The sequence below is a fragment of the Acinonyx jubatus genome, chromosome B2 (genome assembly GCF_027475565.1).
Source record: "Acinonyx jubatus isolate Ajub_Pintada_27869175 chromosome B2, VMU_Ajub_asm_v1.0, whole genome shotgun sequence".
In the NCBI taxonomy this organism is placed as follows: domain Eukaryota; kingdom Metazoa; phylum Chordata; class Mammalia; order Carnivora; family Felidae; genus Acinonyx; species Acinonyx jubatus.
Window position 1 is genome coordinate 46,893,117 of NC_069385.1, and position 24,135 is coordinate 46,917,251.

Genomic DNA, 24,135 nt, shown 5'->3' on the forward strand with positions numbered 1-24,135 from the left:
CTAATGAAAAACAGTTTCCACCAATCTGAGATGATCATCTGGAAAGCAAGCACAGTGGAATTGTACTTACACACTAATCTTTGACAAAGAACAGCCCACACAGTAGTTCCTAATTAAATCGTCAGAATTTAAATACTCAGAATTACACTGGATTCCTCAAAAATCCTTAACACCGATCCCCAGAAAACAGTAACTTTACCATCACCTACTGTGTGATCTTGGGCTGGGATGCCTACCCTCTCTGGACCTCAATTCTTCATGTCTAAAGATGGGGATAATAACAGTACCAATTTTGTGGGCTGCTACAAGGAGCAAATGAAATAAGTTATGCAAAGTTCTTCAAATTGTACTTAGCACATGGTAAGAACTTAAATATGTAAGCTAGTCAGTTGGACATTCCCTGACAGATTTCACAACTCTAAGACACCTGATTTCCATGGAAACGTGTATGTACTGCACACATCCATTTTATAAGATACTTTGGTTTAGTAAATAAGAGTATTTATAAAAACATGACCAGGGATGGGTCTGTTGATCCACAGGTGAGAGTGGAATCTGAAGCATAGCTAAAACATTTTTTCCAACTAAATTAAAATATAATGAAGCCAGAGTAAATAGTCACTATAACTGGTGAAAAATACTTTTTGATAATATAAGTAACATAGTTCAATAAATAATTGAATGACCTATTACATTAGATTTTAATAGGAAAAAGTTCATTCTGTTCAAATATACTTTTGCTAAGTAACAGGTATAACTCATGGCTCTGTCATTGTTATCTAGAGGATTTACATGAAGTTGGTAAAACATGAATTTAAGGCTGCTATGGACAAAATTTAAATATCAGTTTCTGGTACTTACTTAAGGTTAGTGTCTCTTGAAGCTGTAAAATTCAGTTTTTAGTGATGTTGAATGTGATTCTCAAATTTTCATCTTAAAAACTCTTAATGTTTTAAAATGTCATCCACTACTCTCCCCCTGCCTTTTTTAAGCTTATTTATTTACCGAGACAGAGAGAGACAGAAAGACAGACAGACAGACAGAAAATGAGTAGGGAAGGAGCAAAGAGAGAGGGAGACAGAGAATCCCAAGCAAGTTCCACACTGTCACAGCAGAGCCCCACACGGGGCTCGAACTCACAAACCATGAGATCACAACCTGAGCTGAAATCTAGAGTTGGACGCTTAACGGTCTGAGCCACCCAGGCACCCCATCCAATACTCTCTTTCCAAACAATAACATTTCTCTCCCTTTAAAGGTCATGTATTTTCATTCAAAAGAGAAGGTGCTAACAGGTAGTCTGAGAAGGGAAAGAATCAATAAATGCTGACCACAACCTATGAGACCACTTTTATTTCCTGGCATGTAAAAGGAGTCTAATATACTGAGCAGTTTAATGAATTGATATATTGGGGCACCTGAGTGGTTCAGTCGGTTAAGCATTCGACTTCAGCTCAGGTCACGATCTCGCGGTTCGTGAGTCTCACGTCTCACGATTTCGTGAGTTCGAGCCCCGCGTCGGGCTCTGGGCTGATGGCTCAGAGCCTGGAGCCTGTTTCCGATTCTGTGTCTCCCTCTCTCTCTGCCCCTCCCCCGTTCATGCTCTGTCTCTTTCTGTCCCCCCCCCCCAAAAAAATAAATAAATAAATAAACGTTGAAAAAAAATCTTTAATGAATCAATATATCAACAAGTAAATGAGGTATGAATGGGTGAGGAAATTTTGAAAATGAAGCACAGGCATATATAAAAATTCCTTTGAAACTGTAATGTTCAGATCCTGAGACATTTAAAGAAATCCCTTTAAATTCCTCAGAATCCAGGCCTCTCTCCTTTTTCTTTCTACATCTCAGCTCCCATCCTGGACTACTTCCTTAATGATATACCCCCTAGCATGGCTACCTTGAGAAACACTGTCTTTGGAAAACCTAACTCCAAAATTCTAACTTAATTGGTGATAGAAAAGTTTAAGGCACAAAATCACTGGACAGAACAGCAGCCATAGTTAATATCTTTTGTGAAAACTGCTCTGGGAAGCAGTTGGTCATGCTGGGACCTCTTGCAAGAATTAAGAGCTATTTTAAGGTAAGACATGAACTGAAAAGACCCAGTTCCAAACCAGCACTGTGCAGAAGGCCCCACCTCTCGGTGCCCACAAGTGTGAGGCAAAATGCCCACACTCAATAAATACTGAAATCTGGTGTCCTAAAGCTCTTAGTTCCTTCGTTCAACAAATATTTATGAAGTTCATGCTTTGTACCAGACAGTACTTGTACAGAGTGGAGTTTCTGTGATAAATAACCCATAGTCCCTGAATTCCATTCAGAAATGAGTATAAAGTGTGATGAAAGAACAGTGTTTGATGATTTGGAACATGGACTTCATTTCATGCCAGAATCTGTGAATTCTGGATTCTAAAAGCCAGAGCAAAGGCTGTAAGAGGCTGTGTTTGCTATCTGTCTCCTCCAAGAGACTAAGACCATCAGTATTAGCAGGTTACAGCATCTAACGTAGCAACTGGCACACAGTAGGGGTTAAAGAACAGTTTGGCAAACACTAGAGAAGACGGACACTATAAACAATTCAAGTGTGAATCAGAGATATTTCCTCCTTCGCCATTATTTGCACAGCTCCACCTCTTTACATATATCTTATTTCACCTTCCAAGTTTCCCAACAAATAAAAATAAGAGAAAACAGGACAGGACCATAGCATGTGTACATTTCAGCCTCATTGTCATCAGAAGCGGCAGGAGTTATTTTGACTCACAAGTGATTAAATTGATAATTTTAGCACCAAAAGGTCACAGGGGGGAGGGGTGTTGGTGGGGGACACCACTATTAACAGTCATTATATCTCCTTGGTGTACAAATTTTATTTTCTATTTTCTATATTTTCTCTAAATAGTGATTACCTTTAAAATCTGAAAGCAAGTAAGCAGATGTTAGGGATTTCACTGATGAGGAAACCAGGGAACAAGGAGGCCAGGTGACCTCGCCAGGGTAACTGATGGGCAGTGGGGAGGAGCCAGAGAGGGCAGGAAGACGAGTCCCTTAGCATCAGCTCAGTTAGGAGTGGAAATCTGTCAGCCAGGTAAGGACGTTGTTTGATCAAAGAGTATGGCCCAGCATGACTTAAACCGTGCAATGTATTATAACTGTTACTATGAGGAAGTTGAACAGCTGCAGGAGCAATAGTCTCAAGGGTGGGTTTCCTGATGGTCTGTGTTGTCACTCGCAAATACCAACTGGTACCAACAGGTACCTCAGGTACCCTCTAGGTACTTTGTACCTTTAGGTACTTTATGACTATGGAGTGGTTCAAAGTCCGATAGTAAGCAGGGGAGTAGAAAGATCCAAAAAGAAAGTGTCTTCCTGTGACTTCCCCCATTAAAACTTTACTTTTCTACACTTTTTCTCACTTCTTCTAACTTAGCAGAGACTGCACGTGAAAGCTGAACTTGAAAATAGAGTAGGAACATGTTTGAACAGCCAAGAGCCTCTTGGGTGGCCGAGATCCCTGAAGATCAGAGGTCAAGGAGCCAAGGAACTCTATATTTTTAACTCAGCAGGTTACTTTGGAAAGATGGTGATGTCATTAAGTGCCTGTGGCACAAAACTATGAGTTCTTTAAGGAATGTAGCAATTTATGTGTAATAGAAAATAGAATATAAAAACCCTTGTTCAAACTTCTTAAATGACTCTCAGTTTTTCTTGACCTAGCCTGAAGATTCATAAACACCTGTTTTTGTGCATGAATTTCTCCTTTCAAGCCGTCGGCAGGTATCTAACCACTAAGCCACATTTGACTATTTTCACAAATAGTTCATTTTTAGCTCCTGGGCTCTGTAACAGCACCTACGAATGTTCTTTTAAATTCTTTTCAAGAGGAATGAGGGACAGCGAGGTGGTGGTGGATGCTGTGGATCTCCAAGTGCCCTAACTATGCTTCTGGGCGCTTTTCCCATTTCCACTGCTAAAAGACTAAAGGATTAAGGAGACAGGAAGATCAGCACCCTGCTTGGATAAGGAGATGAACATATGAGCTTAGTCGGTGGCGTTTTCTTTCAATGGGCTCTCTCGTCAACAGCTCTTCACTTCAGAAATGTAACTCAATTAAACATGAGGGAAGGAGACATTCATAACACAGAAGCCAGTTTCCTCATTTGAAGAATGATATGATTGATCTAGGTGACCTTTAATGTTCCTTACAGCTCTGAGTCTATGAAAGAACAATAATTTTCAGAATCAAAAGCATATGGATCTTCAAAGAAAATTTTGAGTGTTAAAAAAAAACTCATGGGGCGCCTGGGTGGGTCAGTCGGTTAAGCGTCCGACTTCAGCTCAGGTCACGATCCCGCGGTCCGTGGGTTTGAGCCCCACGTCGGGCTCTGGGCTGATGGCTCGGAGCCTGGAGCCTGCTTCCGATTCTGTGTCTCCCTCTCTCTCTGCCCCTCCCCCATTCATGCTCTGTCTCTCTCTGTCTCAAAAATAAATAAAGGTTAAAAACAAAAATTAAAAAAAAAAACAAACTCATAAACAAACAAAAAAGACAAATGACAAACTGGGAAAAATATATGCAAACTGTATCACAGAAAAGAGGTTTATATTCCTAAGATAGAGAACACTTACAGGAAAAGTGGGCTAGAAGTATGGTCTTAACTGTATGACAAGATGTGCAACCATAGGCTTCGTAAGAAGAGTCAAAATCACAACTACACCAAGATTCCAGTTTTCACCTATAAAATGGGCAAAACCCTGAAAATTCAACAAAATCTAAGCAATATATCCTGTTGGTGAGGCCATGAGGAAACAAGCCCTCTCATAGTTTGCTGGAGGAAATGCAAAATGAGACAGGACCTATGGAGGGGATTTAATGATATGTAACAAAATTACATATGCATTTACCTTTGTTCTATGATATCCTGTTGTAAAAATCTCTCCCAAACATATTCTGGCAAAAAAATACACATAGACAAAGTAATTCACTGTAGAAATATTTGTATTAGCAAAAGAGAGGAAATAACACATATGTCCATCAATAGGGAAATGGGTATAAAACTATGGCACGTTCATACAATGAAGTACCATACAGCTGTAAAACTATTAATAAAAAGGTAGCATTCAGTATGTATTTTATGATGTCATTATCTAAGAAACTGGAAGGTGATATGAACGAATATTTTAAAAAATAATAAAAGTATAAACCAAAAAAAAGATTTTTTTTAAAAGTTATAGAAGGCAGGTGGAACAGGGTGGATAGGTCTATAACAGAAGCCAAGTTTCTCTGAATATTCCTGGTTTTATACATTTGACTTGAGAAATACGCAATGTATGCTAAAGCTGGCTTGTACTGGCTCCTGATAAAAGCTCAGGTATTTTGTGAGCCAGTTGTCTTTACCATGGCAGCTTGAAATTGGCTGTGGTGGAAGGTATTTACAACATGGATCCCAGCAAACATACCTTCCGAACCCCCAAGCCAGTTGTTAATCATTTATCAGCACAGCACTAGAAATGTAAACACTTTAGGAAAGTATAAAACAAAATTAAATTTTAAGAGAACATTTCTAAAAATTGAGAGCAAGAGGAAACAAACCTAACAGTGAACTGAGTGGGTAGCATTCTGAGCTGTTTTGACTCTAAGGCACAGTAATTTGACTATATAGGTCTAGTAGAAATACTGAAAGAACTGCAAAAATAATTTTAAACTGTTTCCAATATTGTGGTGAGAATATGGGTATGGTTACTGAGAAATTGTGTTATAGAACAAAGCAAAGTAATAACTCCCTTACTGTCCTGAGAAATGGGAATTTTAGTATAGGATTAAGGAGTTAGCGATTAAGTTGAAAATCATTAAACTCTCTGTGATCCTGCATGTGAACTGGATGTGTCAGTATGAGGTTATTATGTGTTTTATATTTAATTAACATTACATGAATGAATTTCCTAGCTCTGTCCACTGGAAAAGCCTAGAAACAATCCCAAGCCAGGAGCAATGTATACCCCTAGAACCTAGACACTCGGATTGTGGTGTCTAACTTCTATTTCCCATAAAAGGAACTAAGACTTCCTGAGTACAGCTCTGGGCCAGGGACGTATGAAATCCTAGAAGGAAAGAAGCTTTATAAAAGACTATTGGGATCATGTCAAAAGAAATTAGGAGCCACCGTGAAGAAGCAGGGAAAAAATCTGAGCAATAGTAACTACCATGGATCTTAAATACATAAAATATGTTTAAATCCACGAATTTATAATGATACTCATACAACTCACTGGGCCACCTCTAGAGGATGCTAGGAAAATAAGCTTATTAGATTACACAATGATAAAGGCATTTCTCCTGCTTTTTTCTATGCAAACTGTACTTCGAGGTAACCAAGTAGTTAATGAAGGAGTGTTTTTATTTACAGAAGTATTCTAGCTAATAAACAAAGGAGGAATGATAGAATTTGAATATTACCATTTTGTAACCTCCAGTGAAATAATGAATCTAGATAATGATCATGCCTAGCAACACCACAAGAGGAGACAATGAGCAATGAAGGGCCTTCTGACTGAAATATACCATATACTAGGGTCTATATAAAATATACTTGCTACAAAAGTGTGTGTGTGTGTGTGTGTGTGTGTGTGTGTGTGTCTCAAACCTGAAGGAGATCAAACCTCTAGATCTAACTACCGATCTATAGGAAACACAGGATACAGAAAAGTATTTTAAGTGACAACAAAATCCAAATTAATCTGTGGGAAACTGTACAAAGTAAATGACCCAGTTTTCAACAAATAAACTGCAAAGGAAATAAAGAGACATAGATGAGAAAACTACAGTAACAGGAACATATAAATTAGGGACCATTCAGATGCCTGGGTGGTTCAGTTGATGAAGCATCCAATTCTTGATTCTGGCTCAGGTCATGATCTCACGATTGGTGAGATTGAGCCCTGCGTCAGGCTCTGCACCATCAGCACAGAGCCTGCCTAGGATTCAATTCTTTCTCTCCCTCTGTCTCTGCTACTCCTCTGCTGGCATGCTCGCTCACTTTCTCTCTCAAAATCAATAAACATTAAAAAAAAAAATTAGGGACAATTCATGAACCTAATTTGAACAAAGAATAAACCAATAAAAACATAAATATGTATGTACATGTATATATACACATATACACACACTATGAGTTATCTATATATGCTTATATATGAACATGTATACACTTACATACATATGTACGTGTGTGTGTACATACATTAAGATAACTGGGAAAATATGAACACGGACTAATGGATTTGATAATATTAAGAAATGGCTAGTTTTTTAGGTATGATGAAGATTTTGTTTTAGAGAAAAAGGACTCATTTTCTGGAGTAGTATACTGAAATATTCACAGGTGAATTGGTACAACATATGTGTAGCATTTGCCCACAACTTTGGGCTATGCCAAATGGAAGGACTGAGTGGCAAGGAGCTGAGATTAGTTTAAATTGGGTAAAGGGGTACCTAGGCACTCACAGTAACTAATCTCTCTATTTCTATCTGAGACTAAAATTTTCCACAATAAAGTTAAAAACTATATGCACAAAACAACAAAAACTATGTAACAATATATTAATAAGCTGTAATCAAACAGTGTTATCAGACCAAGATATTCCAACTTAGGAGTCCACTATGATCACCTGAAGGGCTTTTTCAGAATATAGTCTCTGAACCACCACTATCTCACAGAACATGGAAGACTGAAGGGACTGTGTCATGTCCCCCAGAAATGTAGAAATGGGGAAAAAAGGTTGTGAACCACTGTTCAAACCCAGTAAGGGTGGGGGCCGCACATTATTCACCCACTTTTTATCTCTATACCGGACACATAAGAGGTACTCAAAAAATATTCAGAGTTAATGACTAACCCTGGGTAGTGAAAATGGATAGGCAAGCTTAAAGTGGCTAAATGCTAGATATGCAAAAAACATTCATATATGATACTTAAATTCACTTAGGTTACGGCGTTTAAAAAGCATGGCTTTCTGTTTTAAGTAGGATGGGTTTTCATCATGAAGCCACAGACTAGGCACTTCAAACAGCTACAAGTAAACTCCCAAAGTAAAAATAGTTTTAAATACACAATTGGGTGAGGTGTGGCTAGCAAATATTCTGATTCTACAATCTGTTTTGGACAAGACAGTGCTTCTTATGTGACTAACAAAGCAAACAGCAGTCAGATTCCCTGCGCTGAAATAAATACACTATTTGCAAAAAGGGTTGAATGTCCAGGGCTTCTCCAATAAAGACACCACATTTTCCAAAGTTAAAGGGGAATATAGATTGACAAATACCCACATATATTTACATATCCCAAAAAGAAGGCATATGACCACCTGGTATGGACTTTGTCTAATAAGTACTAAATGGAGCCAAGCCCACTGTCTGTCTCACCATGGGGAACAGCAAAATACCTCAAACACAATAATAATCTAATTTTAAAGCTGGAGGAGCTTAGAAACCTAGTCCAAACTTTTCATTGTGTAACAGACACCTAGAGAGTTTAAGGTGAAAAGCTCTGAAAATAGCTGGAGTAGCCACAGATGAACAAATGGTCTACATAGGTGCACTAGGAAGAGCTGAGAATTAATCTTCTCAACTTCCATATGAATGGTATCTAACAGGTATCAGTCTCGATTCTAAACAAATAAGTGTACGTGTGTGTAACCATATATACATACAAAAATACTGGAATATGTACTTGCTTTTTTAATTTTTTTTAATGTTTATTTTTGAGAGAGACCACGTACGCGAGTGGGGAAGGGGCAGAGAAAGACAGGGAGAGAGAGAATCCCATGCAGGCTCTGCACTGTCAGCACAGAACCCCAGATGGGGCTTGAACTCACTAACCATAAGATCATGACCTGAGCCTAAATCAAGAGTCAGACACTAACCGACTAAGCTACCCAGGTGCCCCTACAACATGTACTTCTAATAACTCCTTTTCAAACAAATTCTATAGCCTAGCCTTCAAGAACATCCATGTTACCTCACCTACTTTTCCAAAACATTATCCAAATGAACCATAAGTAAGTGGAAGGCAGCCATTTCTCCCACTTACCTTTGCAGTCTGTTAGACATAGCAGAGCTCATATTAATTATATAATTACAAAAGCTGTTCCATAGACAATTTCCAAATGATGAAAGAAGTATTAGAATATAAACTTTCTAATTCTCCTGTTAATCTAAACTGATATAAAGGCTGTGTTTCATGTGTATCTAGGAGTATTTATAAAGACATATAGGACCTTGTAGATTTTTAAATATGGCAACCAAGGAAAGGTTTAAAAGTGAGAGTTAGGAGAAAGCGGATCACCGAGATGAGCTATCTGTTTACATTTCTGTAAGGTGCTATACAAGGCTTAGTCTAAAGAAATACAGAAAATGACAGGCACAGGAGGAGGAAAGGACAACAAAAAGAACAAATCTTTATTTCATCCACTGGTCAAACATTCAATTATTTCAATTGTTGATCAATCCTGAAACCATACTACTTTAATTCTGCAGAGGTTTTTGTTTTTTTAATTTACTTATTTTTAAGAGAGACAGAGAGAGAGAGAGAGAGAGAGAGAGAGAGAGAGAGAAGAGAGAGAATCCCAAGAAGGCTCTACACTGTCAGCACAGAGCCCGATGTGGGACTGGAACTCTTGAAATCATGAGATCATGACCTCAGCTGAAACCAAGAGTCAGACACTTAAGCGATTGAGCCACCCAGGCACCCCTAACTCTGCAGAGGTTTTCAAAATGTTGTATCTATGCCTGTTATGGAGTTTTTCTTCTCACCTACTTCACCTGTACAGTTGATTTAATTTAGCTCCAAAACAATAAAATCGGATACAAAGTTTGGCCTCTCAACATTCCGCTTTTATTACATTTTTTAGCATCCTGAAAACTGACTTTAAGAGTCTCCTAATATTGTTAAAGAGAATTCTAACCATTGAAAATGACAATGATAGTGTTTACTTGCATCTTGAGGGGAAAAATGTTTCTAACTGGGCTGAATCAAGATTCCTAAAGGTAAGGTAAGCCACGGAGATTTTTAAACTGAAAGCAAAGTTTGAGGAATTTTCTTCTTCTGCCATGAACTTAACAATTTTATTTAAACAGACATGATCTGACATTATCAGTTAAGGCTTTTGTAATCTCTACTGAAAATCTAAAGTAAAATCCAAAATGAAGCAATAAAACCTGAAGCTATTTACTGAATACATTGTAATGTTGTAAATAATCCCTCAGGGTAATTATATTGCTAACTCTACTACCAAATTCATGGAATTTGAAATTTCTGAAAACTTTAAAATATTTAATATGAAAAATTAAAATATAGTATGTATATACTAACATACATAAAATTTCTCCTAACTTCTGAGGACTTACACAAAAATCCTAAGACACAATACATATCTACATTTTTACCATTTTGTTTTTCTCAAGCTCAAAAATAAGTAAGAATAGGAGTATTTTCATAAAAGTTTAAGAACATTAATGGACACATTGGTGGCTTTCCGTCATAATTAAAGAATTTAGATGATGGTTCATATCCACATCCCCATCCAAAAGACTTCCTTTCCTACTTACATACACTACCAAATATTTTCAAACAAATAACACAAGAATGTACTTTCAAAAATAAAAGGGGGTATTATCATCCCATCATGAACCAACCTAAACATCTGAGTAATAAATTCTAAAATAAAATCATAGAAAAAGATGGTGCATGGTTAAAACTATTAATATATATTTAAGACAAAGAGTTTATTTTTCAATAAGCAAAACAAGGAAAGACAGCCCAACCTGATCCTGTACGCCTGCCCAATAGAACTTTCCACCATAATTAGTACTCTCTCCACCTCTCGAGGGAGGAGCTTAAACTCAGGGTAACCTCATGAAGTAAGGGAAAAAACAGTATAAATACTGCCGGATAGCTCTGAAGAAGGCACCCTTCTGCACTGCTCACCTGGGCACAGGAGCGTTCAGAAAGCTGCAAAGAAATCATCTCCAGGAACGCCGGCACCAGGTAAGTCTATCACTTCATACTCTAGTGGACCTCCATGTTAGCTTATTTGGAAATAAGCCTCAATAAACTGACTATTTGGTTTTTGTCATTTAAAAAAAATGACTTTCCACTAAAGTGTACTTGGAAAGTTTAATTCGTATCAGTCTACATAAGACAGACTTAATAAAATCATATTGGTAAAATCATGTCCTATTCAGTGTATTTTGGAACTAGTGGATGTTTCAATCTATTTAAAGATACTGCATTATTAATATATGCATCCAATTATGGTTTCTGTGTTTCTTTTTTTAAAAAATCACTTCAGTTTTGCTTGATTACTTGAATGTGGTTTCCAATAACAACTAAGCCATATATTCATGTAACTAAAAACTTATAATTCTGATTTATGGAATACATTAAAAACAGGATAAGGTAAAAAAAAAAAGGTAGCTAACTACCTTTTAGAATAAAGAATTCATCTGTCCAACATCAGACAGATAAAACAGGTCAATAACAACACACTATTCTTTTCTGTTTTTCAGAATCCATCTGAGAACATGCTGCCACAAACAGCCCTTTTGCTGCTACTGTCCCTGAACCTGGTTCATGGAGGATTTTATGCTGAGCGACACCAAACACCTACAGGCATAAAAGGCCCACTACCCAACACTAAGACACAGTTCTTCATTCCCTATGCCATAAAGAGTAAAGGTAAACAAAACTGTGTATTTTGCTGTATAAACATATTGGTTGTTGCTCTCTACAATCTTAATGATCTCTTAAACAAAATGCTTTTAACTCTATTTGGTGTTCAATTACCTTTGAACTCCCAAACCTGTCCGAAATATTAGCACAAAATAATTTATGGAAAAAGCAGGTCTATTCAAGAACATTAAAATCCTTTGTATAATGAGTATAGTAGAAAGATGTACCCAAAGAATAGTAAGAACTTTTATGTGTGCAAAGTTTTTCCCTCAAATGATGCTTTTGTGCAATTACCCATAATCTAGAAATATGAATCCAATAAAAATCAAGTTTAAAATGTTTTAACTAAAAATAATTGACAATTGTGCAAAGAGTAGCAGGTTTATCCATCTAAACAGTTGACCATTATTTACTTTTACAACCGATTCAGCTAGTCCACATATACAAAACTCAGTCTTAATTATCAAATAAAATCTAATGCCTTCCCAAGAAACTTAACAGACAAATGAAGCAGCAATTTTCACAGTTCTTTATAAATTTCTGTATGGTTTAGCAGTTAAGTACTCAGACTTATGAACTGCCTTGTACTAACTATGTGACTTCAGGTAAGTTACTTGTCCCCTCTGTGCCTTAGTTTCTTCATTTGTAAAAGAAGCAGCAGCTATCTCCAAGGGCTGTCATGAAGCTTAAGTGAGTGAATACCTGTCAAGTGCTCAAGTATTAGCAGCACTACGGGTACTCCTCCTCCTCACTTGTGGTGGTACAGGTGGGGTAGCCTTAGACACGATTTCACTTTGTTCTTGAATCCATTTCCCAGATGTTCAGCTTTCTCAGTTACTATGAAGAGAACTGAGGAAATGTATGTACACTACTAACAGATCCTCAAGAAAGGCAATTATTAGGTTTCACATTTGCTAATTCTATTTTAATAGCATCTGGCACAAACTGCCTGTAAAAATCTACTGAATTAAACTGAACAATCTGAATTAATCTGAACTGATTGCAGGACTCAAATTTCCTTTCCTTAGTATTTTTTCATTATAGTTATATATTTTACCTTGCAAATAATGCTAAGGGTATTTGCCATAAACTTTACAAATTATGCTTTTGGAGACAACCATTTTGAGCAAGTTAAACTTATAGGAATCTCTTCTTGAGAAAAACAAAATTTAAAGCAATTCATGAAAGGGAGCTCAATGTTTAAAAACAAAGGCACAGGTGCATAACAAAAACTTCTGAACGTCTCAGAATACAATAATATATGAGAACAAGAAAAGTTACAGAAAGAAAATAAAAGATAAGGAAACCTGCTACTTTACTTGAAGCAACGAACAGCAATGTGAAATGCTAGGACAAACATCACTGGGTCACTAAGTCACACTTTTTATAGTTTACTAAGATCATACGAAGCAGTCTTGAGTTAAAAAGACTCAAGCATCACATGTACTTGGCTATTTCTGCAGAATAAATGAAAATATGTATCATACTAACAAATGAAAAGTTTAGAAGCTGCATCTTAATTGTTAACTCCACTAAGGTCTCTACTTGATGATAATTTGAGGTGGAAACTCAAATACCTTATCATTCACTGGCAGGCACTAATGCACTGAAAGAAAGACAAAAGCCCACAATTTATACAATTATAACATTAAACTGATAACAGAAACACAAAGAGTGCCTATTTAATTCCTGGGCTCATCTGTTCAACACAGGCTCAAAGACAGCTCAGCCAAAACACACTAAATTACACTGCAAAGGACTGCAGAGCTGGTGGCCAGGTGGATGCCACATTCCGACATAATCAACCACTATTTTGGCTTGTGGCATTTCAGAAACTTTTCTGCTGGGTAATCATTTCTCCTTGAGGATGGTATCACCCTAATCTTTAATTTTTTTTGGTTGGCAAGCAACAAACAGGGGCTATCCCCCAAAGACACAACAGAACTCACATTCTTTCTTGCATGAAGAGGTGGAGGACCTATTAGGGCAACATTCCAAGTGACTGAGATCGCCCTGTCTTGGAACTTCCAGTTTCAAAAGATGCTCTATACAGTCATTTTCAGTAAGACTGTTTTTCCTCCCTATTTTACTCCCTATTTTAACATTAAACAGATTTCTGACCAGACCAAGACCATCATTTTTAGTATGGATACTGACCTTTAGGAGATTCAGAATAAGATTCTAAAGCAAACCCCATCTAACATAGCTTGCATTTGAAAAAAAATGTACTATTTTGTTTTCTACTTATTCATCTATTCTACTTGCAATGTATCACACCCCTTTACACTTATAGACATATCGTATATGTCCACTAAAAAGTCAATCTATCAATAAGATATGTATGATTACATGGAGATCTTTTCCATAAACTAATTTGTCTCATAATCTTCTTCCTGATGTCATTTTCTGAAAATTCAGGGGTGAATAAAGTTCTATACATTTAAAAATTTGCAAAACAAAACATAACTCTAATCAGTACAAAATATCCAAGTCTAAAATAATTTTCCTTTTTTAGCACATCTATTTTAATGATTCTGCTCTGTATTTTACATTTCATTTGTCACTAAATGTTTTTCAGATATCAGGAATCTCTCTACCCAGGAGAATAGGCAACTATTGTTGGCTAACTACTTCTTACATGCCAGTTAATTAATATGAAAGATTTTTAAAAATATAATAATGTACCAACAATTAACAGTTAATGGGAACTATACCCATAGGCATATGTGTTCAAAGGCAATTTACAATTTATTTCAGTTCAGTTAATATTAATTCCAATTTAGTTTTCATTTTGATTTCTAAAGCCATTAAAGACTTAGACAAAGTTTAAGTAAATTAAATAATCATTTTTGTACAAAAAAGGTATGGCTCAAAAGTCACAGCCAAACGTCATTTTCAGGGTTTTGACCAAACCATTCAACGATTATGCCATTTGCTAAATCTACCATTACTATGAACCATTTTCCAACGTGTAAGAATCTAAATAGTATATGAAGGCATTCCATCTATGTTCCTGAAAATTTATTAAACAGAAAGTGATTTTAATATAAACTCTGCAAGTAGACACTTAAATCACATGTCATTTTATTACCATTTTTGCTATTAAAGAATTTCTCTGAGAAAGAGTATCTTATAGATGTTTATGATGATTATTGCCTAAAGATTCTTTGACATGGTAATACTTCCCTAATTATATATCCTAATGGCAGTAATGCTCTGTTTAATCCCACCTTTGAATGACTAAAACCAAAACCTTGGACACCTCTTTAAGCACTTATCACATGGACATGTGTTCTGCTCCCTTGAGGACTCTTATAAGATGTGTCGTGTGCTTCCCCCACACTTGTGGCCCAGGGGCACTTTTCACACCGCAAGCAGTGAATAAGTGATTTCTGAATTTAATCCATAATATCAGTAGAAGTATTTAGTTCAAATGAACCCGCAGCTTTATGAAATCAACAATATCTATTTGCATTAGTCAAAAAAAACTTTAGATAAATATTTTAATACTATTTTATATATACTTTGCCCATTAGATCTAATTCTCTAATTCTTTGTTTCGATTTTAAGTCAATTAAAGGAGAATGTAGGAGCTCACAGTATGTACTGAAGTTGAAAAAATTCAAACTAAATCTAAACTGTGTTCAGCAGAGCCATGGCAGATATAAACTAGAAATCAATAGCACTTCTCACTGATGTCATATAGGCTAGCTTTTGAGAAAGACAATTGTTAGAGTTCTTAAATATTTTCCCATTATTTCTGCATTTGTCTCTTCATTCCTTTTCAGTTAAATACTTTCCCCTTTCCTTTTGAGGTAGATGATTTTCTCCAAATAAATGGGGGTAAGGTAAATATTTCCCCTGTACACTTTTCATTATTATTATTATTTATTTTGAGAGAAGAGGAGAAAGAGACCACAAGCAAGGGAAGGGCAGAGAGAGAGAGAGAGAGAGAGAGAGAGAGAGAGAGAGAGAGAATCCCAAGCAGTCTCTACACTGTCAGTGCAGAGCCTGATGCAGGGCTTGAACTCAGGACCTGTGGGATCATGACCTGAGCCAAAACCAAGAGTTTGACGCTTAACCGACTGAGCTACTCAGGCGCCCCAGCCCCCCCTATACTCTTATTCTAGATGAATTCTTTAATCCCAGTTTATTTTTATGGATAATTAGGATCTAATGAAACTACTATGGTAGCCATGGTTTTATGAAACCGTGCCCTCTGGCAGTGTTTTTAAAAACAATGTAGAATGTGTTATCTGAAACCGTTTGAGCTTAGTCTGCCAAAATGGACTGACGGACACTGCCATGTCCTGTCCTGATTTATATTTCAAGAAGCAATGATCCCTTAACATTACTAATCATCCCTCTCTCTGGGTCTGTGTATTGGACATGTCTTTCAGGTGTATCAGTAAGAGGAGAGCAAGGTATCCCTGGTCCCCCAGGCCCTGTGGGACCTCGAGGGCACCCGGGTCCATCTGGACCACCAGGAAAACCAGGCTACGGAAGTCCTGGACCCCAAGGAGAGCCAGGATTACCAGGACCACCAGGACCATCCACCACTGGAAAGCCAGGTTTGCCAGGACTCCCAGGAAAACCCGGGGAGAAAGGACTATATGGACCCAAAGGAGATATTGGACCACCTGGTTTACCAGGACCACAGGGCCCACCAGGGCCACCTGGAATCCCCGGCCCAGCTGGAATTACTGTTCCAGGAAAACCCGGACAACAAGGACCTCCAGGAGCCCCAGGACCCAGAGGCTTTCCTGGAGAAAAGGGCACACCAGGAGTCCCTGGTGTGCATGGACAGAAAGGGGAAACAGGATATGGTACTCCTGGACGCCCAGGTGAGAGGGGCCTTCCAGGCCCTCAGGGTCCCATGGGACCACCTGGCTCTCCTGGAGTAGGAAAAAGAGGTGAAAATGGGCTTCCAGGGCAGCCAGGCATCAAAGGTGATCGGGGCTTTCCAGGAGAGAGAGGACCAGCTGGCCCGCCAGGCCCCCAAGGTCCTCCTGGGGAACAAGGACCAGAAGGCATTGGAAAGCCAGGAGCCCCTGGAGCCCCAGGCCAGCCAGGGATTCCTGGGACAAAAGGTCACCCTGGGGCCCCAGGAATAGCTGGGGTCCCCGGGGCTCCTGGCTTTGGGAAACCAGGGTTACCAGGCCTGAAGGGACAAAGAGGACCTATTGGCCTTCCAGGGAGTCCAGGTGCCAAAGGGGAACAAGGCCCAGCAGGCCATCCTGGGGAACCAGGTCTGACTGGACCCCCCGGAAACATGGGACCCCAAGGACCAAAAGGCATCCCAGGCAACCAAGGAATTCCAGGCCCTAAAGGTGAGACAGGACCGGCTGGGCCTGCAGGACACCCTGGGGCTAAGGGAGAAAGGGGTTCCTCTGGGTTAGATGGAAAACCAGGGTACCCGGGAGAACCAGGCACCAGTGGTCTTAAGGGAAATCCAGGGCTCCCAGGCCCAAAAGGTGACCCTGGAGTTAAAGGACCTCCTGGTCTCCCAGGTCCTGTGGGCCCAGCAGGAGCTAAGGGAGTACCTGGACACAATGGTGAGGCTGGTCCAAGAGGTGCCCCTGGAATACCAGGTACCAGAGGCCCCATTGGGCCACCAGGCATTCCAGGATTCCCTGGATCTAAAGGGGATCCAGGAACTCCAGGTCCTCCTGGCCCAGCTGGCATTGCAACTAAGGGGCTTAATGGTCCCACTGGGCCACCAGGGCCTCCAGGCCCGAGAGGCCACACTGGAGAGCCTGGCCTCCCCGGTCCCCCAGGCCCTCCAGGCCCCCCAGGCCAGGCAGCCCCGTCCGAGGGCTTTATAAAGGCAGGCCAAAGGCCTCTTGTTAGTGCCAACCAGGGAGTAACGGGGATGCCTGTGTCTGCGTTCACTGTTATTCTCTCCAAAGCTTACCCAGCTATAGGTATTCCCATCCCATTTGATAAGATTCTGTATAACAGGCAACAGCATTATGATTCAAGAACTGGAATCTTTACCTGTAGGATCCCAGGAACATACTATTTCTCCTACCACGTGCATGTGAAAGGGAACCATGTTTGGGTGGGCCTGTATAAGAACGGCACCCCTGTCATGTACACCTATGATGAATACACCAAAGGCTACCTGGATCAGGCTTCTGGGAGTGCCATACTCGATCTCACAGAAAATGACCAGGTGTGGCTCCAGCTGCCCAATGCTGGGTCAAATGGGCTGTACTCCTCTGAGTATGTCCACTCCTCCTTCTCAGGGTTCTTGGTGGCACCAATGTGAGCATATTCCCAACCGAGCTAACGTAAATCTGCTTGAAAAGGCATTCTCCAACTCCACTGCGCCCCACAAAATGCATATGGAGGTAGGCAAAAAAAAAATGTGACTAATTTTAATTTTCCAAAATACAGATTTGAGCTTTCAGACCAATAAACTGTCCCCCTGACAAAGCGAGCAGCAATGGTAAATTATATGCGAAGACTCTCTTGAATTTCTAGTCAGCAGCCTTAAGACTCTTTAAAGTTTTCTGTGAACTCCTTCAGTATTTAAAAATTTCACCATGAAAGTCCTACTAGGCTAAAAAAATAAAATGATCGCAATGAAACCCTGAAATGGGACACTAAATTACGTTAAATTTGATTTCAGAAATTCAGCATTTGTTTTTAAAAAGAAGCCTGTTTCTAACAATTAACAGGAGAACTTCTAGGAAACAATCAGGAGGTATCATATCTTTATAGAACTCAAATACTTGAATATTCAAATTTCAAAGACACTGTATACCCTGAGATCTTTCTTATGGTGCATTACTCGAAGGCTTATATGGCCCCTTCATCAAGATCTATTCAAACATACAGGTGCATATAGACTTACAGCTCTAATAAAACCAAAAGATTATGTTAAAATTAATCTGAAATGCAAGGTGCTTTAGCCATGAACCTTTGCAAACTTTTCTGTGACTGCAGGAAAGCTTCCTATATACCCTTCGTAGCTTGGAAATGGGTGTCTAACCTATTTTATTTACTTAATACAAGTGTGATTAATTTGATTTCTTTAATTCCATCTTGAATCTTACATAATATGATATTGTGGGTTTACAGACCATTACCATATGTACCCTGAGCCTCCTATTCTAGTGAAAGTATAACTAACGTCAAGCGTTTCACAATCTGACTAGAAATGAAAAGACGTTATTTATTTATGCTCTGTACTGTATTTTTATATTGCTGTTTAAAACTTTTAAGCTGTGCCTCACTTGTTAAAGCATGAAATGTTTTACCTACTCCTTATTTACAATGCAATAAAATAACATCAACAGATTTTTATGTTAATTTATTTGACAGCAGCAATCTGGTATTCTCAACCATTCTTTGAAGGCTTTTCATTTTACAAAGTTAATAAAAGTAAAACAGTAGTGGTAGGTGGGTGACTTTTACAGTTGTCACGGATACTCCCCTCTACTGGGGATGGGCATTCCCACATCCCCCTCCCCCAGCACTCAGTGTGGACTGTGAAAAGGCCCCCACAGGACCCCATGGGACCTACCAGCCAGGGTGAAGGGCAGGTGACTGGGCATGGAAAAGTGAGACGATTACTCCAAAACAGTGATTTTCTTCAGGGAAGGACAAAGCAGGTGGCAGAGAAATATGTAATTTGAAAAAATATTCTGCAGTTACTATTTACTGCCATCATGTCAGATTTTAGTCATAATATTTAGGATTACGTTAATATCAGATTTTAAGAGCTGATATTACATTTTGATGGCTTAAATTACATTAAAAAGAAGGCAGGCAAGTTTATGTCAATCAAAAGACAACATTTCTCTAAGCTGAGAAACATTGCTCTTGAGCATCTATCAGTCAGCCCACTGGTTGAATCAGGACAGTCTGGTTGGAGTCAACGAGGTAACATATGATAAACCCATCTCTTTATTCCTTAGAAATATCCTCTGTGTAACTCAAGCAGACTGCGGATACAGCTGTGAAACCTTAGCTGCAGCTTGGCGATGTCTCTGCCCCATTCTGAGTCAGCCAATCCTGTTTTAAGCAATGAGAATAGAATTCTCACTTCCCCTACCAGTCTATAACCACGACATCAATGGTTATAGGTGTGAGTAATCTGCATTCCCAGGCTGGGAAATACTGAAGTGTGAACTTCAGTTCTAGGGAGCCCACAGAACGACCCTTTAGGCAGGCATGTAAGAGACAGCATAGCTCAGAATACTGGCAATTATGGCCATGAACCAGACATGAATTACAGAACCTCTTAAAATGTAAACAGTACCAACTACACAGCAAAATTTAAGATGAACGTAAATCCTAACTGAGACACATAACAAAATAGGTAACTTCTAAGTAATTCATAAGACATAGCATTTAATAAACATCTATTAGAAAATCTCTCTTCACATTACTCACCCTTAAAAGCTGACATTTTATAATTGTGTTGTATACCAGCAACTATATCCTTCCAAAAATCAAATGTTTTTTGACCATTGTTCTGCTAAAAAAAAAAAAAAATTCCAAATGTTAACATACGTAATAATTCTGTTTTCAAGCCCAGTAGAAAACACTTGCCAAACCATTACAATATTACTGTAATCTAAAACTGGGACTCATATTTTATGGGGCGCCTGGGTGGCTCAGTTGGTTGAGCATCCAACTTCAGCCCAGGTCATGATCTCATGGTCTGAGTTCGAGCCCTGAGTTGGGCTCTGTGCTGACGGCTCAGAGCCTGGAGCCTGCTTCGGATTCGTCTCCCTCTCTCTCTGCCCCTCCCTTGCTCATACTCTGTCTCTCCCTCAAAAATAAAACATTAAAAACAGTTTTTTAAAAATAAAAAATAAAATTGGGACTTATATTTTAGAAAAGGTAATAGATGTATAAACTCATTCTTCCGAATGATTTAAAAAAAGAAATCTTCCATGAAAATCACTGTTATGTATATATATATATGTATACAATATATATATACAATATATATACATATAACTAAATATTAACATAGCTCATATAGCCCAAATAAAATAGAAATTTCCACTCAATGTAACGTCTAAAAATTATGTATTTTAAACACATGAGTAAATTTATGGTGTTATAGCTTTTGAGATATCAGAATGTGCCTCTTCATGTAGTAGGGCATCAATGGGGCTAAGAAACTTCAACTCCTAAAGTCCTAAAAGCTGGCTACTTTAGAATTCAATGCACATTTACCTGATTTCTATATAAAAGAGCAGCAAGTCTCTACAGGAGAGTAAAGGAGGTTCAAAACCCAAAATGTACACCATTTTTATTCAGATTTCTTTAAACCAGGAAGCAAGTAACATTATATTAAAACACATAACCCCACAACCCCTTGCTTTCTTGGAAACATTAACTGGTGTCCTTCTATCTAAACAAAGACAAACTACTAGGTATTTGTATCTAATTATATAAGCTCTGAAATATTTGAGGACTGATAAATTTGCTTGAAGTTACTATGAATAAAAAACTGACTCCAGCTCACGTAAATAACTTCTACCAACATACTAAAATTATTGCTCAACAGAAACTTTCACAAAAACATGACTAATTCTGGTTCAAAAATAAACCATTATCCATGTTCAATTATCAACATGATCATTATGATTTTAAAAGACAACATATGCAAAAAAGAAAAGTAATTCTGACATAAAACTGGATTCTGTTCACAGGTCTTAAGCCCTAACTAAGTGTAACTTCTTGGAACCAGACATCTATTCAATCTTCATAAACAGTATGAAGTCTGCATGCATCAAACTGCTCAAAATGATGAATTTAAAAACTCCAACTCATTTTTTAATTTCATATTATTTAGAATGCTTAAGAACAGGTGGAATTTACTTACTTTTTTTTTTTTTTATTCTGCTAATGAAACCAAGAAAATATTTTTCCACCTGTGTGGTCTGTTTTCTTTTTAGACTTTTGCACCCCCTGCTGGCGAATAGGTTTATTATCCTTGGGGAAAAAAAATAGTCACTGCTACTTAATTTTCCCAAAATACTCGACCAAATTTTGTTTTTCTTCCTCAGTCACTTCTACAACTACAGAGAGGAAACTGAGTAAAATCTCAACTCAAAAGACATATGTAATTAAGTCCTCTGATTTATGACTAAATACATACCATAATTTCTAAAAATGAGCTCCTGCTTACCTTTGTTAAAGAGTCCACGACTCTGGCACATAGAAGAGCTCCTGGCAGGTCGAAGTAGTTATCATAAAAATAATATTTTCCTAAAAAAGAACAAAAATTTAAACTGGGAATAAATTATTGCCTCATTTATGTGACACACAGAAACCTGGCTAAAGAGACACTAGATTTTGGGTTAGTCACTTAAAGGGACCTCTATTTCAATTCAGAATGGCTCCATTACAGGCTACCATTGTCTTTTTTTTTTTTTTGAGAGAGAAAGAGAGAGCGAGCGAGAGAGTGAGCACATGTGTATACATGCAGGCAAGCGGGGAAGGGGCAGAGAGAGAGGGAAAGAGAGAATCTCAAACAGGCTCCATACTGTCAACATAAAGCTCAATGCAGGCTTGATATCATGACATGAACCGTGAGATCATGACCTGAGACAAAATCAAAAGCCAGATGCTGAACAGCCTAAGCCACCCAGGGAGCCCCTATTGTTGTCTTTTAAAGAAGGTTTAAGCTGCCAGAAAGTTAAAATATGACATCCATAATTTAAGGATTTCATGAAAAAAATGCTTTTATGTAAAAATTAAAAATAGATTTACCCCAAATATAAAACGGATTATGAAAAAGCCACAATTTATGTTACCAATGTCACTGAATTTCAAAACAATCAGTCTAACACTGGAGTACCATGAAGTAATCAATACAACAGTGCCTTTCCATATCTGTGCTGGCTGGTCCACCTTCAGTGCAATGTGAGAATAACCAATGCACTGAGAGGAATAAAAAAAAATAGCACATCATATCAGGACACAGCATACTAATGTTGGAAAATCTCAGGAGCACAGGACAGGCACTCCAGGATCTCATGGAAGAGAGGAATTTAATTTATCCTATTTGGCCCTAGGACAGAATCAAACTTGAGCCCTTCCTTGGTACAGATGTCACTTTCGAATCTGCCATCCCTGGGCAGACACCTGATGACCCATGTCACATCCCTTTGACTCAAGTCTGATCCCAGCCATGGCCGTGCTAAATGACATCATCCCACCTAAGCACACCTGTGTCATTCACTTTCCCCAAAAGCCTGTGGAGTCCATGTGGCTCACGTGGCAAGCTCCAGGCACCAGTGGATGAGCCTCAAGTTTAGGAGACAGCGAAGACTTCTGTCCCTTGGATTGACAACTCCGGGAGGTATTCTCAGTGCTTCTCAGAAGTCCCAGTGGAACCCAGCCCCCATTGCTCCTTCCTTCCGTCTCATCGCCTCTAACATCTCATTCCTGTTTACCAGGACTGAGGCCAACCACTTTGCTTTGGGCAGGATGCGGGGTCCCAATGTCATAACCCTTGCACAAAGAGGAATCAAACAACCAAAGGTGAAGCCAGATTTTAGTTTAATGTAAGAAAGTACTTTTCAAATGGTCGTAACATTGAATGCACTATTATAAGTGCCTGATTTCGAGTCCTCCCTTTCTCCCATTTGTAATGTATGAGGTTCTGGAACACGGCTGTCTTGCTCTTTAGTGTCCACTAAGCACAATACCCAGCACATTGTAGGCCCTCAATATGTTTGTTAAGCTAACGAATGAATGATCTAATAGCAGAATGGACTTCTGGAATGAAGGAGTGTCGTGGGTAAATTAACAGGAGAAAACCCTCCGCAGGGGCCAGATGTCTATCCCTTTAACTGCCATTTAATGCTTTTTACTTCCTCATATCAAATTATTAAGAACATAAACGAAACAAACTCAAAGTTCTCCTTCTGTTAATTCACAAAATGGCTGTGTGGGTTTGTGTATCCTTTCCCTCAGTTAAAAACAGTTTGGTTTTTACTCTTTTGCAGCTGAAATTATTGGCTATTTTTCATTTTTTCATTTTATTAGACTATTTTTCATTCCCAAGAAAGGTTAGACTGGCTTTGTCAGGGTGAGGAACCAGGATCTGGAGGAAGAGGGAGATAATATAACATGTACATTTCTGCTCACACTTTGCTGTGCTGTAAGGCCACATAATACTCCAGGGTTCCCAAGACCTAAGACAGTGGGAACAGCTTTCCAAGGTACATTAACCTGTGCTGTATTTATTCTCTTGGCCTATGACACCAGAGTGGCCAGTTGCTCTGGGCACAGTGGGAGCAGCAGGTGTCCTCGTCACCAGATATGTGCCCTTGCTTTCCCCTCCCCTTTCACTCCCTTTATGGCCATTAACAGATGAAGTTCAGTTAAAGAACTGAAACACTGATCACGAGTCTTGGTTGGGGTCTAAGCA

The 24,135-nt window shown here is 38.6% G+C and overlaps 2 protein-coding genes across 5 annotated transcripts in view; one reads left to right on the top strand and one right to left on the bottom strand.

The window, feature by feature from the left end:
- COL10A1 (collagen type X alpha 1 chain) overlaps nucleotides 1-19,034 on the top strand; it is a 44,497-nt gene extending 25,463 nt beyond the window's left edge. Inside the window, exons 2-3 of one of the 2 annotated variants that reach the window (XM_015082828.3) lie at nucleotides 11,567-11,735; nucleotides 16,130-19,034. In XM_015082828.3, the coding sequence (XP_014938314.1) occupies nucleotides 11,582-11,735; nucleotides 16,130-18,000 (2,025 nt within the window). In that variant the 5' untranslated portion in view covers nucleotides 11,567-11,581 and the 3' untranslated portion in view covers nucleotides 18,001-19,034. Of the gene's footprint in view, nucleotides 1-11,548; nucleotides 11,736-16,129 lie in introns of those variants that run through there. The other variant, XM_053222353.1, reaches the window with a different exon arrangement.
- Nucleotides 1-24,135, bottom strand: part of NT5DC1 (5'-nucleotidase domain containing 1) — a 139,077-nt gene that overhangs the window by 103,694 nt on the left and 11,248 nt on the right. For 2 of the 3 annotated variants that reach the window (XM_053222355.1, XM_027057058.2), the window contains exons 5-6: nucleotides 21,886-21,965; nucleotides 20,133-20,217 (exon numbers count right to left, since the gene is read on the bottom strand). In XM_053222355.1, the coding sequence (XP_053078330.1) occupies nucleotides 20,133-20,217; nucleotides 21,886-21,965 (165 nt within the window). The remainder of the gene's footprint in view (nucleotides 1-20,132; nucleotides 20,218-21,885; nucleotides 21,966-24,135) is intronic. The other variant, XM_027057059.2, reaches the window with a different exon arrangement.